At 43.5% G+C, this 13,261-nt stretch overlaps 1 protein-coding gene across 12 annotated transcripts in view; it reads right to left on the bottom strand.

Annotated features, from left to right (window-relative positions):
* LOC115584565 (neuron navigator 1-like) overlaps positions 1 to 13,261 on the bottom strand; it is a 93,627-nt gene that overhangs the window by 60,119 nt on the left and 20,247 nt on the right. For 11 of the 12 annotated variants that reach the window (XM_030422063.1, XM_030422064.1, XM_030422065.1 and 8 more), the window contains one exon: positions 12,253 to 13,071. The exons of the other annotated variant lie outside the window; for it this stretch is intronic. In XM_030422063.1, coding sequence (XP_030277923.1) covers positions 12,253 to 13,071 — 819 coding nt within the window. The remainder of the gene's footprint in view (positions 1 to 12,252; positions 13,072 to 13,261) is intronic. 12 annotated transcript variants of the gene reach the window in all.

Here is a 13,261-nt window from a genome sequence, read left to right as displayed (position 1 = left end):
AAATAGAACTACTTTGTTCTGCTGGATGTGCTCACATGAAAGGTTGTGATGCACAGTATGTAAATTCAAGCTACAAAGACAAACTTTTCAGCTTTAAAATAATAATCTGTTCATACTAGGGTTTAGCGGGAACAAAGAACCTCTAAAATATGCAAACACAGACAAGTCTGACACACACTCAGACAAATGCACACACATCCAGGCTTTAATTGCCCGGTTTTAATTACCCTAAACGTGAGCTTTGTTTAACATCGGCGTCAAATTGATTAGATACGGTCTGCCTGATTGTGTATGTGCCTGTGTGTATATGTGAGTGCATGTCTTTGAAAGACTTCCTGGCCTGCCTCTGCCCTGGCCCTGGTGGTCCCAGCTGGCATCGGAAGGGGGGATGTGGTGGCGGGGGAATTAGGGATGCAAATATCCCTGTCAGCCCCGGCAGCTCCCCAGGGGTGCAGATGAATTACACTGATCAGGTTTAGACTGAGTGTGTATGTGTGTGTGTGTGTGTGTGTGTGTGTAGAAGGGCCTGTGTGCATGTGCATGTATGTGCTGGGACGGGACGCTCCACCTGCCGCTTCTCAATACACTCATGAACGCACACTCCAGCTCTGAAGAGGCTGTGAAACCACCCGAGGAGCCATCCATTATGGGCCACTCAGACTGTTGAAATGAGAGTCAGCAAGTTAGAGTGAGTGTGTTGTTGTAAGAGCATGCACATAGTGCATGTGCAGGATCATAACGCAGGTCTGCTCTCAGACAAAACAAAGAGACAGAACGACTTCAAAGAAGCAACATAAAGAGCAAGTTAGAGATGGAAATGTAGAAAGAGGAAAGATTTTATTTTGCTGTATTCTGCCTTCAGCTCCATAGTACAGATGGCGAGAGGACATAAATGGACTAGGGATGCACTGATCCGACTTTTACAGTCCCGATACCGATACCGATGCCTGGACTTTGTGTATCTGTCGATACCCGATACCGATCCGATACTGTTGTTGAATTAATAATAAACTGTATACCTTCCACCTTATACCATGTGGAAGAGACTAAAGGAACCAGACTTTCCTAACTAAGACAAAATAATCAACTGCAGCAGCAGAGGAGAGTGACAAAGGAGCCAGGCAGTGAATAACCCTGAGGTTGTGGTGGAGGGACCACGAACGGAGCAACGATGGACAGCCCAAATAGTATTGAGTACGTCGGTTTGAAAGTTAGCGTTGCTAGGCTAACAGCTGATCGGTGAGGCTAACAACTGATGTGGGGCTAACAGCTAATCAGCGGAGAACTGTGACGTGAGTAAGTGCAAAGTCCTGCAAACAGGAATTCAAAATAAAACATAACAGCTACACATGAGAATAAACTAATAAAAAGTTGGTCAATCAACAACTTGTGCTATCCAGCATGCGACACGCGCTGCTGACGAATGACATAGGATGTGCTGCGACGGAGAAAAAAAAAAGCTGGATCGGCCTGTGGATCTGTTAATTTTACTGGCCAGTCATTTCATCAATATCGGGGCCGATATCCGATCTTGATATCGGATCGGCGCACCCCTAAAATGGACAAGGGCAGTATAGAGGACCACTGCCCTTTTTTCTCTTATTGTGTGTGTGGTAAGGTCACAATCCCATTAAACAGAGCTGCTGGCCTTTGAATTAACAGCTATGTTACAGAGCTTGTTTTTGAATCCTCAAAACCTCAAAGCTAAGGCAGATGTTCCTGTGATGCTCAAGACTGATCAAAATCACTGGTCAAATGCTGGACCTACGTCAATGTAGATATCTTTTAAACATTACTCCGGATTTTCTCATGTCACAGTGTTTGGAAGTGCTTTAAAGATTTCAAAATACGGAGATATAATCACGTTTTGCAATACAGCCTAAAAATATTACATTTTCTAAGACCATATCACCCATCCCTGGAGCCAACAATCTGTGACTTTCAATACTTTCTCACTTCCCCATCCTGTCTGTGCCTCTCAGTGAGAGAGTATTTCAGCAGCAGATGGTGGATGTAGGATTGACTTAAAAAAGAAAAAAAAAACAAACCCTGCAGTGCCCATGTTTATCCATAACGGAGGAACATGTCACCCAAAGCAACAGTGTGACTCATTTGTGTGTTTTTAATAGACTTTGGACAACAATGGACATCTGTGGCACGGAGAAATAAGCTACATCAGGCAATACTTGCTGGTGGGGTACATTCATCTTTGTTTTTTTTCCGTCTTTTGAAGGGATTTGTTGATGATAAGAAACATATGAAATATTGCTTGGCTTATCCCTTAAAAGAAGAAGAAGTGGAGAGAGCATGCTTCACATGGTGGATGCCTAAAAAAACAGAGTGAAACTGCTGTCCATTTGGTTTCCTCTCTTGGGCGACTGACTCGACTCTCCATTAGAAAGAAAAAAAGACTCCCCAATGACACTCTAATGGCTCTGTCCTTGCAGGAGTAGTCTGCCATTGTGTTCGTATGGGTGTGTATGTGTTTGTGCATCCTCCTTTGACTTTGTATTGTCTGTGTGGTGATGGTAAATGTGTGTTCATCCGTCTGCCCGCACATGAGTGTGTGTTTTTACCGGCTAGAGCTTTAGATTTGCAGAATATGAATGAAAGGTTTGAGTAATGACTTCTGTTTCTATTCTTTCCTTCCTTCCCTCCAGACTTCATTTGTCCCCGTCCTGTCCACGTGTGTGCACATATGTTAGTGTCACTGAACCGCTCCTCAGGCTACAGTGCGCTTATCACATGATAGATGGTGCGGTTGAGCATCGCTGCTACTATACATCTGCACCTCCAGCGATGTGGGTAAATCTTTAAAATAGTCATACACTTCTAGACTGGCTGCTTGCGTGATTACTGTGTCAGTTGTCAGGAATGCTGTAATGATTATCTTTGTTGTAGACAAACAGGATGCTAGTAAAACCTGTGTGGTTTTTGTTATTGTTTAAGTGCTCTTTTTGACAATGTTTCTTAAAAGTGAGAAAAAGAGCATGTGATGACACAGAAATACACCTGCCCCGATGTGTATTTGAACCTGCAAAATGGCTAAAATGTCAATTATTTTGTATTTTGTTTTTACATGCTTAATAATATTACTTGTCTTCAGTTTTTTTTTTCTGTACTCTGTTTCCACTCAACCGAACATCACAGCCCTCTGCTGACCTCAGACAGTTTGCAAAACAGGAAGCATTACAACACACGGCCATTCCTGCACATCTGGACAGGGCCGACAAACACTAATGCACCCAAATGTGCATCCACGCACTTGCACACACATGTACGCAAACACAGACGTGCACGGAAGTTCATCTGCTACACCAGGATGTCGCAACAGGATATTAGAGAACCTTGAAGATCATATCTGATATGGGACGTGAATAGTTAATGAGTCTGTCTGAGCACAACATTGCATTTCTGTTCACTAAAAAAACCGCAGCAATCTTTCCATGACAGAACGATCAGTGCATCAATACCTATGTGTGAGAAGATATTGAGAGATAGTCTGTGTTATTTTGGGGCAGCTGACTGTATCAGAAATCCATTTAAAATTGGGAATCAGAGGAATCCTTATGTAAAAGCACGATCCATGACAGAGACAGAGAGGATGAGCAACACGGTGAAATACTGTTTCACAGCAGACATGTGGACAGACAGATGGAAACATTCCAGATCCCGAATCCTCGTCGCAGCATTTAGTGCAGAGCTAAAACCTTCAGACTTCTCTCTCTTATCCTCTCAGCCCAGATCTCCACACCCACAAAACCAAGCTCTCTCTGGATGTTGACCCAAACACGGACAAACACACATAAACACACCGGCCATATCTCCTTAACCACAGCCCTATCTGCTTAGAAGTCACAGCACTATCCGCTTAGAAGGGAAGACGTGGAAGCTTATAGTGACCGAGAAGTTTGCTTTCTCGGAAAATAAGGTCGAGACCTCAGCGAGATAACACTACAAGAACATCTCACCTCCAGCCCTTTGATTAGACCTCGAAACACAAAGAGGAATGAAAGTGTGTATGTGCGTGTTAAACATGAGTGAAGTGCTCAAAGTGTAAAGAGGCAAAGCACACTACACCACACAGAAACACACACAGTATGCAGATGAGGCTGTCAAAGAGAGATCACCTGGAGGATAAACACAATCAACCAGTCTGATGGATGTGTTTGTGTGTCATGAAATAAAATATGTATAGTGTTCTGCAGTATCTCTTGTGCTTCCTTTGCTGCTGGAAATCTTTCAGCTCAAGTCTAAATCAGACGCAATCTAAGCACTGACAGAGCTGCACACGCATTCATGAGAGCAAAGAGCCACACACTCACACACACACACATACTAAGTAAACCCAGCGAGGCAAGCCAAGGCAGACCATAATGTGTGGCAATGTTTGGGTGTATTTTTGTTCAAGAGAGTTGTTTCCTGTGGAACTGTATTTTACGATGTGCTTAAACACAGCTGCAGCTCTGCTCTCACATGTCAGTCAGACAGTCTGAACTCTGTGTGTAGAGCCTGCACTGTTAATAAGGTGATGGGTGAGACGTTAGAACTGATGACAGCGAGTAAGCAAGTATCTCCACTAAAGTTTTGCTGAATGCATTATTTTGTCCATTAATCATTTCATCTTTCCAGTCCAATCCCAAAGTTTACTACCATAGAAGTGTATGTATAGAAGTGTGTTTATAATATATAAAATAACTCTGGTAAATACCTGATATGTCAAAATACTACATCTCATTTATACAAATATCCTGTAAAAACAAAAGTAGCCTCATAAAACCGAGGTATGATGATATTGCTTTACCCTAAGTGTATGTTTGCACTTTGTTTTGTGTAAACTGACGTTTTGGTTAAGACAACATCTGGGCCTCACTTTTGCGATTCGGCTTAATTGCAGCTGGATTGTGCAAAATTCAGTTTACAACTCAGGCCTGACAACTTCCACATGTGTTTTTTAAAATCTAATCAGAGCGTCAGCCAAATCAAATTATGTTGCCTCCAGATATGTGACTTAATGTGACTTACAACTGGTTGATTAAAACCTCAATAAAAAAAAAAACCAGATGTAACCATTAAACATGTAATGGCCCGTGCTGCTGACTCGTCATCAAACATTTGGTATATTTATAATTCAACAAATACGATCAGGAGAGGTGTTGTGAAAAGCTGCTTCTAGGTAACTCCTGTGTTTGCTGATTGTGGCTGATTTAGCTTCAGCCTCCAACACTGACACTGCATTAGCTTTGTCACTGGTGTTAGCTAACCACAATGCTGTCATAAGACCCAGTCAGAAATATGTGTGTGAAACTAATTCAGCAGCAACAACATACAGATAGCTACATCATTAACAATGGCACTTTTGTCTGAGAGCATTCATGAGAGGAAAACACAAATAGAACAGAAAAAGATGAATGCTGAGCATTCCTCATCACAAGGCAGCCTACTTAACTCTGTCTTTATCTCCCTCTAAGTCTCTCTCGCACACACATGAAAGCATTAAGTGTATCATATCTATTAGTATCAGTCTAAAGGCTACATCTTGTTTTATGAGAAAACTGTGCATACACCAGGTTTGGGTCATCGTCTGGTAAGATGAGCAGCACAAACAGGGCTGCATAATTAATTGAAAGCGCAACATCCAAATCCCAGACGCTGGAATTCTTTGATAAAGATGAAATATGTAACGAAACAGGAGTATAATGATGTTCTGTGGTGCTGCAAAGATGCCCTGGTCTACAAATCTTGTTCTCAAGATGTAAGAAAACATGTTTGTTTGGTACTGATCATCACAATTCCAATACCTTTTTTGAGCGGAAATGAAATTAGGAGCAAAATGACCAGTCCAACTACTCATGAAGCATATCGTTATTGCAATATCTGTCAAAATAATCTGAATATGATTTCATTTTACCAAATTGTGGAGTAAGGTTGGGCTGACATTTATCGACGAGAGCCTGTAACATCATACAAACAGCACAAAAAAGTAGTGTGTCCTCTCTGAGTTGCCAAAGGCAGGAGCTGCTGGCGTTTGTGACATGTGAGGGAGAATATGAAAAGATGTTTGTTGCTGCTCAGTGCACTAATGTCACGTCTCCATGTCCCATTTATTGTTTTCTTGTTAAACCAGCTCAGTAAGACGAACCCAAGACGCCCACTTATATATGTGACACCAGTGTTCTATGAAAATCTATGAAAACAAAAATGAACAACAATTGGACTGAAAGACTTATAGACTCTTTTTATGTTATATAAATAAAAAATGCATGTTTTTTTTTATGTGTATGTGTTTGCGGCAGGGAGGCCTGCAGTATATCAATTCTTTATCCAATTCTTGAGAGTAATTTTCCTGTGACACTCATTGTAGGTAAGTTAAGTGCTCCACTGACATCAATAAGCACTTACATCTTTCAAACTTCAATGCAAACTTGCTTGCTTTTTAGTGACAGGCCAAATGTGTGTGTGTGTGTGTGTTTGTATGTGTGTGTGTGTGTGTGTGTGTGTGTGTGTGTGTGTGTGTGTGTGTGTGTGTGTGTGCGTGTGTGTGTTGTGTGTGTATGTGTGTGTGCGTGTCTGTGTGTTGTGTGTTGTGTAAGAGCTGATGAGACAAAAACACAGAGAGTACTAATATGATTTAGGAGGAGGATGGCAGGAAGCAAATAGCACTAATGCAATGGCTCCTGCATTAAGTCCTCAGAGACTGACCACATTGTAAAGACACACACACAACAATGGAGAGAAAAAACACTGCATAATCATACATGCATCCATATGTGAAAAAGACTCTTCCTTTCTATGAATTCTCCTGCTGACAGAAACCCTGTCACAGTGAAAAGATGTCCTCTGTCCTCCTCCTGAAACACTTGTACCAGAAATATCCTCTCTGCTGTCTGACTGGTGACAGAACACTGCTACCCGTCAACTCATATCAGAGTTGAAAGAGAGGAAGAGGAGGAGTGGAAGAGAGATAGAAGGGGGGGGTGCTTTATTCCTCGCTTTCCTTGAGCGTTCGTGTTTATTCGGCTCGTCACCACCTCCTCGGCGGGAGGACGGCTGCCCTGAATCCCTCAGTCAGCGAAGAGCGAGGTGGAACCGGCCGCTCCGCATCACATTAGAGACTCAGCACTGTGATCGCAATGAATGGACTGACTATGAAAAAGACCCTGTCACGGCCAAAAAGATGAATAGAGGAGAGGATATCAGTGACTGAATGTGCGAGCTTTAGACATTTAAAGCTGCACTGCTTTGTTGTTATTTCCTGCAGCGTTGTTAAGTTCTCTGGAACAGGACTGTGTGTGTGTGTGTATGTGTGTGTGTGTGTGTGTGTGTGCCTGTGTCTTCCTTTTTTGGCTCCGTCAATTTTCTCTGTAGGGTTTATTGTTCTGCAGACAGCTGACGAGGATGCAAGAGTAACCATCAACCACACAAACATGCCCACATACAAACACACATACACAACACTATGTCATTCTAAAATTACAACAACCATGTTTGCACCACCTCCACTTTTCTAAGCTTTTCTATGATCTTGAGGCCTGTTGTGTGTAGTTACAGGTTAAAGACTTCTTTAAAAAAACACAGGTTTATTCATGTGGCTGGTAACTATGAGTGAGACATGAAAGCTTGGATGTAGCACATTTAAATGTTTTAAAAGAGGGAGGTCTTTTCCAGATGCTATAAGGTAACATATAAGAATAGAAACCTGCAAGTACCACCAGCTGAATGTGCAGCTGAAATAACAGGGATTCAAAAAGGTGCCAACTTATCTCTACATTGTGTAAGCTTGATTGAATTAAAGGGATCTGTTGTTGGAATTGGTAGAGGTATGCGCTCTACTGAGAGCCATTCTAGTTCTTAATATTCACTTTGGAATTGTAATGTGAAACAAACATTAAAATCATTCACAAATAAAACCATAAAAACAAAAACAAAATGGGAAAAAAACATGGAGGTGCTGCATCCAAGTCTTATGGTGATAGTGAAAACCCTGCTATTCTAGCACTGTGTTGGCTGAAATGGTAAACACAACAGGCAATATTAGGGTCAGCAAAAATGATACATACAATAAGATCAAATATCAAGTAAGTCAATAACGTAACTGTTGTGACCAGAGTTGGTAGTCAAACGTGAATCTATGAGCATTCGTGTGTCCCTGGGTCACATTTGGTTCTCGTCTGCTGAGCCTATGTGGTCACGTGGAAGTGACACAGTCCCCCAATTTCCCTTCCGCTAAGCTCAGCCAACACCAAAAACCTTGTGGCATCTCCAATCGTCTAATGTGAATCTATTTTCTCTATCGGATCCTTCATACAGTAAAATTCCGCCAAATACCCAAATCTCAATCCAAACAGATGTCCTTCGGGCTTAAATCTGTAATTCATTTTAGTCTTGATGGCTGGCCTTTTCCAGGGTGATAGATCTGTGATTAGTGGAATGGAGGCAGAATCTTCTCATTATCTTTATGTGAGGCCTAATCCGAATGCTTGCTTGTGTCTTTAGAAGGGATCCTCTCTAAACCGAGCCCGCCCCATGCTGGGAAAGGCCACTGCTTTAGGGAGCTTACCCTCTCACATACACCTCATTACGGGCACTGGATGGGACCGGGAGGTGTCATTAGGGGCACACATCTGTGGTTCACTGCTTTAGATTACCTCGGCAGCCTACGCAGTATATGCTTTACAAGGTGCCATTTAGGTCAATTTATTTTATTGGCAGAATTTACAGAGTTATCATTTTCTGCTTCTGTGTCCAACCTTGATGCTAATACTGTCAACAAGGTATCTTATAAAACATGCGGCATCCAGGAGAATTATAACTGCAAGTCCAAGCTTGCTTCCCGTGGACACACAAGCCAGGTAATTCCCTGAATCCAATTAACAAAAAGCTCTTCATCATCAGTCAGTGGTTAAACATGTATGTGTGATTGAAGAAAAACAGATTATACTGACACTAATCATAAATCACCTCGCAAGATAAACGTATAGGCCTAACCTTGAAATATGCTGGCTTGTTTTTCTTCATTGAATGTGTGTGTGTGCGTGTGTGCGTCTGAGTGCAAAGCTGATAGTCTTGGTTTATACATCCTGATTAGACCTCAGTGGCATTCTCCATTATCTTTGCCTTCTACTGTAGGCTAATCTCAAAAGGACAGTGTCACAGTGCATGCTGCTAGCTGCCACGCAACATGACAAGTTCAAGACACTGGCACACATTTCACTCCCTGTAGCTAATGCAGCTAACAGCTAACATGTAGCTTTCACGACGACAGGCTATGACCGGGTCAGGGTGGAATTATTGTTATATAATAAGATATAGTACAATGGGAAGAGAACTGACAAGATTTCAATGATTAGTCTGATTCTTTAACAATTACCTTACTGATTCGTGATCAGTGAAATAAAGTGCTAAGCCTGCTTGTGTGGCACTATTTTTATAATAACACAGGACATTCACACCAGAAAATGGACATGTGCCTCGACACGGAAACGTTACTGATTTGCCAAGTGCAATAGGAATGGGACTCACAGAGTAAATCGTGATCCAAAACGATTCATGATAAGTATGTACACATGTACATTGCAAGACAATTATCTAATGATACATTATGTTATCTGTCTAACTGAAGAATACAGCATACCCCTATAAAGACAAAGTGTAGGAATTATGTATTTATTCACTGTCAGTTTCTCAATGGACACTAAATGAGACGAAACAATCTACAAAAAGTCTTAGCTTAGTGCGTCTTCATCAAACATTCTTGCTGCAACATGTCCATGTTCACGCGTGCCATCATTCCAATGTGCTGCATGTTTCAATATTTGTCTGCAAATTAAGATGATTTCATTGTTGTTTTTTCCTTCTTTTGCCATCATAGATAAAAAAGAACCGATGAGCTCAGGAGCAAAAGATTCCGATGCAACTGGTTTTCAAATGGAACAAGTTCTCGTTTCCCATCCTGAACAAGGACACATCGCTTTAATGTATGTAGGAAGCAGTTGAGGCGAAGGTGGGCCTATATATGGGAAGGGGAGGAGTGGATCACTGGGAATGATCCATTGAACATTCATAATCTATCTTCCTATGACAGAGCACATGGAGCAGAAACCAATTAGCTACACGTCCCATCGGAAATGGAGAAGCAGATACGATAAAAGATGAGCCCACAGCCGCGAGCTACAGGCCAAGTTACAATTAACCTCTCTCTAACACACACACACACACACACACACACACACACACACACACACACACACACACACCACACACACACACACACACACACAAACATGAGTGTACTCACACAACTATCTTCATGTGTGCCTTGGTTTGTATGATAAACCTCAGGCAGGTTGTAGCAGACTGTAATGACCCAAAGCGACACTCAGGCACTTGGGATGCCAGGTAGAAAATATAGGTCATCGTCTTTTACCATTATTTTACTCCAGTGTCTCCCTTTGCCTTAGTTTAGTCTCATTTATCTCCCTTTGGCCTTTTACTTCCCTTCCATAAATCTTAATTCTTACCCCTGTATCTTCCTCTACTTTCTACTTCTGTTTTTCCATCCTCATCTCCCTCCTCCCTACCTGGCTGCCTAGTGTAGGTGTGGCCAGCAACATTACAAGAGCAAGGTCACACAGAGATACACACCTCAGACACACACACCATGTACAGTATATGCACACACACACACACACACACTGGACTGCTGGGGCAAGGTCACACAAGCTGTGATTTGGGGCTGTACAGCAGGAGGCGAGCTGCTGAAGAGAGAAAGAGGAAATGAGGAGAGAGGAGGAAGACAGAGAGAGGTTTGATGATGGACATAAAATGATTTCCTTGCGTCAAGCTAGATAGGACAACCCGCTACACTCTATTCTCTCCCTGACTCCTTTCACTCTGATGCTATCTGCTCCTGCTAAAAGGGAGGGATTGAAAGAGAATGAGCAACAGATAAAGAGAGGAGAAAAACACACAGCGAGTGTGTGAATGAATAATGGATGATAGGTGCAGATTTGAAGCCGAGTTTGACCTATTAGTCATAAACTCAGTCATCATTTCCAAAGACCCCTCCGTCAGCTAAAACTTCGGATACGTTTCCCAGTACATTCGCACCCGATGTGTGTGTATTCACGAGGTTATGAGTGTGCACGTCATGTCTGTTTGAATGGTAGCACACTAACTACCTGCCCATGCCACCACCCCCTCAGATTCCCCTCTCTCCTCCCACACGTTGCCCCCGGTAACAGGGGGAAGAGGCGGGGGTGGTGGGGTGGTGGTGGATAGTGACCATCTGTCAGTGGCCCGGAGATCAATGGAGCTGGAGGGGAGAAGGGAGGGAGTGGGTGAGGGAGTGGTGCAAGGCTAAATATGTGGCCCACTGTGACCGGAGCCTGACTCAATATGCAGCCGTTTTATTAACCGACTGAAGACACACACCCCACTAGTCCTGCTCACACGGCCTTTAATAACGAATGGCTGATTTCGGTGTGAGCCAGGACATGCTGAGGCTGCAGTATTGACATGAAACATGCAGTTCACACTGTTACTACGGCACACATGGATGCATGCTTTCAATTTTAAAATATGCTCCTGTGCCAACAGTAAAACTGTGAGATGGAGATATGAGAGGAGAACGAGGGACGTGTTAGATAAACATATCTAGCTCACTGTGGCAGTGGGTCAGATGAGACTAGGACAAAACACCTCAGAGCTAGCTAATGAATCAACAACAAAACAATGTCAGGCCTCCGGAACTGCTTACTTCAGCTGCTCCAGCGCAAGCACACATCCTCACACACACACACACACACACACACATACACACACATACACACACACCCATTCCCACTGATACATAACACATGAATCAATTTTACACGTAGAAACGCAGCATATTTGACTGCTACAGTGATGTAAACAGGGGAAATCTTGCCAGCTAGAGCTAGAGCTAGAGCTAGAGCTAGAGCTAAAACTAGAGCTAGAGCGTGGGCTCTCACCATCATATAGTGAAAAACACACTGACATTATGCTCTGCTGCAATAAAGGCTGAACTCATTTAAAATTCACTGGTGATGCTGGAGCTAGAGTCAGAGCTGGAGGGAACGGTTTGGGTGTGGAGAGTAGAGTAGAGGATGTTTTATGTATTATCAAATGAATCAATAAGAAACTGTTAACTTGTTGACAAGCAGTAATTGTAGCCTGTACTAAGTGATGTAGATGTCGAGCCTCTGAGAGAGGGATCAGTATCAGACTCACCGAGCATTTGGCTGAAGAGCAGCTGCTCCAGGTCTCCCAGAACAGTCACCACTAACTCAGGATCCACCTTCAGAAAGCCCTTGTCCTCTTCTGCCTCTATCCCTTTCTTTTCTTTCTTCTCCTCTGTTGCTGCAGCCCTCCCTTTCTCCCCTAGTTTCTTGCCATTAGTCCCAGTATTCCCAGCTCCATTGGAGTTAGCCTTAGTTGGGTGATCTGCAGGGTCTGTATCTGCACTCTGGCCTGCCTCAGGGGCCTTGCTGATGGGCTTGACCTCAGCATAAGGTCCACGTGGTTTACCAGGAGCAGGGATTCGACTCGGTTTGCTCACAGTAGAAGTTAAAGATGGGGAGCAGAATGATTTAGGCTTCCCCTGGAAAAGGGATTGTTCTGATTTTGAAAGGGTCCGCGAAAGTGGTGGTTTCCCACCCCCAGCCTGACCTGTCTTAGTCTGTCCTGGCTTGTTGGTGCCAGTGCCGGGCCGGCTTGTGTCATCATTCCAACGAGGAGATTGGTAAAGGTGCAGCTTCTTCTCAGCATCAGTGAGCACGCACAAGTTGCTCAGTGACCGCTGCTTGCGAAGCCCGGACGGATTGGGGATTGGGATGGGGATAGATCCAGACGTGGGCCGGTAGACCTTGAGCTCTGACCCAGAGGGACGTGATGGTCCCTGGGGCAGAGCAGAGGGCTTGGCCGAGGTCTTCCTGGAGGCCATGGCCTGGGCTGAAGTTTCCTGGCAGGAGACAGCAGCAGACCTCAGGTCCAGCTCTCTGGGCTTAGCCGTCATGCTAATGTTAGCCACATTAGCCTCCAACATCCCTCCTGCAGAGAGCCAAGCAACAGCATCAGTGACACACTCTGAGATACACAACAGCAGACAGAAAGAAACAGAGGGAGAAAGGGAGAGAAAGGAAGGTGCAAAAATGCCAAGCAGTGTCTGGTTTGCTCTCCCTTTCTGTCTCCAGTGTGTCCAGACTGAGCCAGACTCCCCGCTGTGGGGTTCACCCCTCTG

This window comes from Sparus aurata, chromosome 7 (genome assembly GCF_900880675.1).
Source record: "Sparus aurata chromosome 7, fSpaAur1.1, whole genome shotgun sequence".
Classification (NCBI taxonomy): Eukaryota; Metazoa; Chordata; class Actinopteri; order Spariformes; family Sparidae; genus Sparus; species Sparus aurata.
The sequence above is the reverse complement of the archived record's forward strand: the minus strand, read 5'-3'. Positions and strand labels throughout refer to the sequence as shown.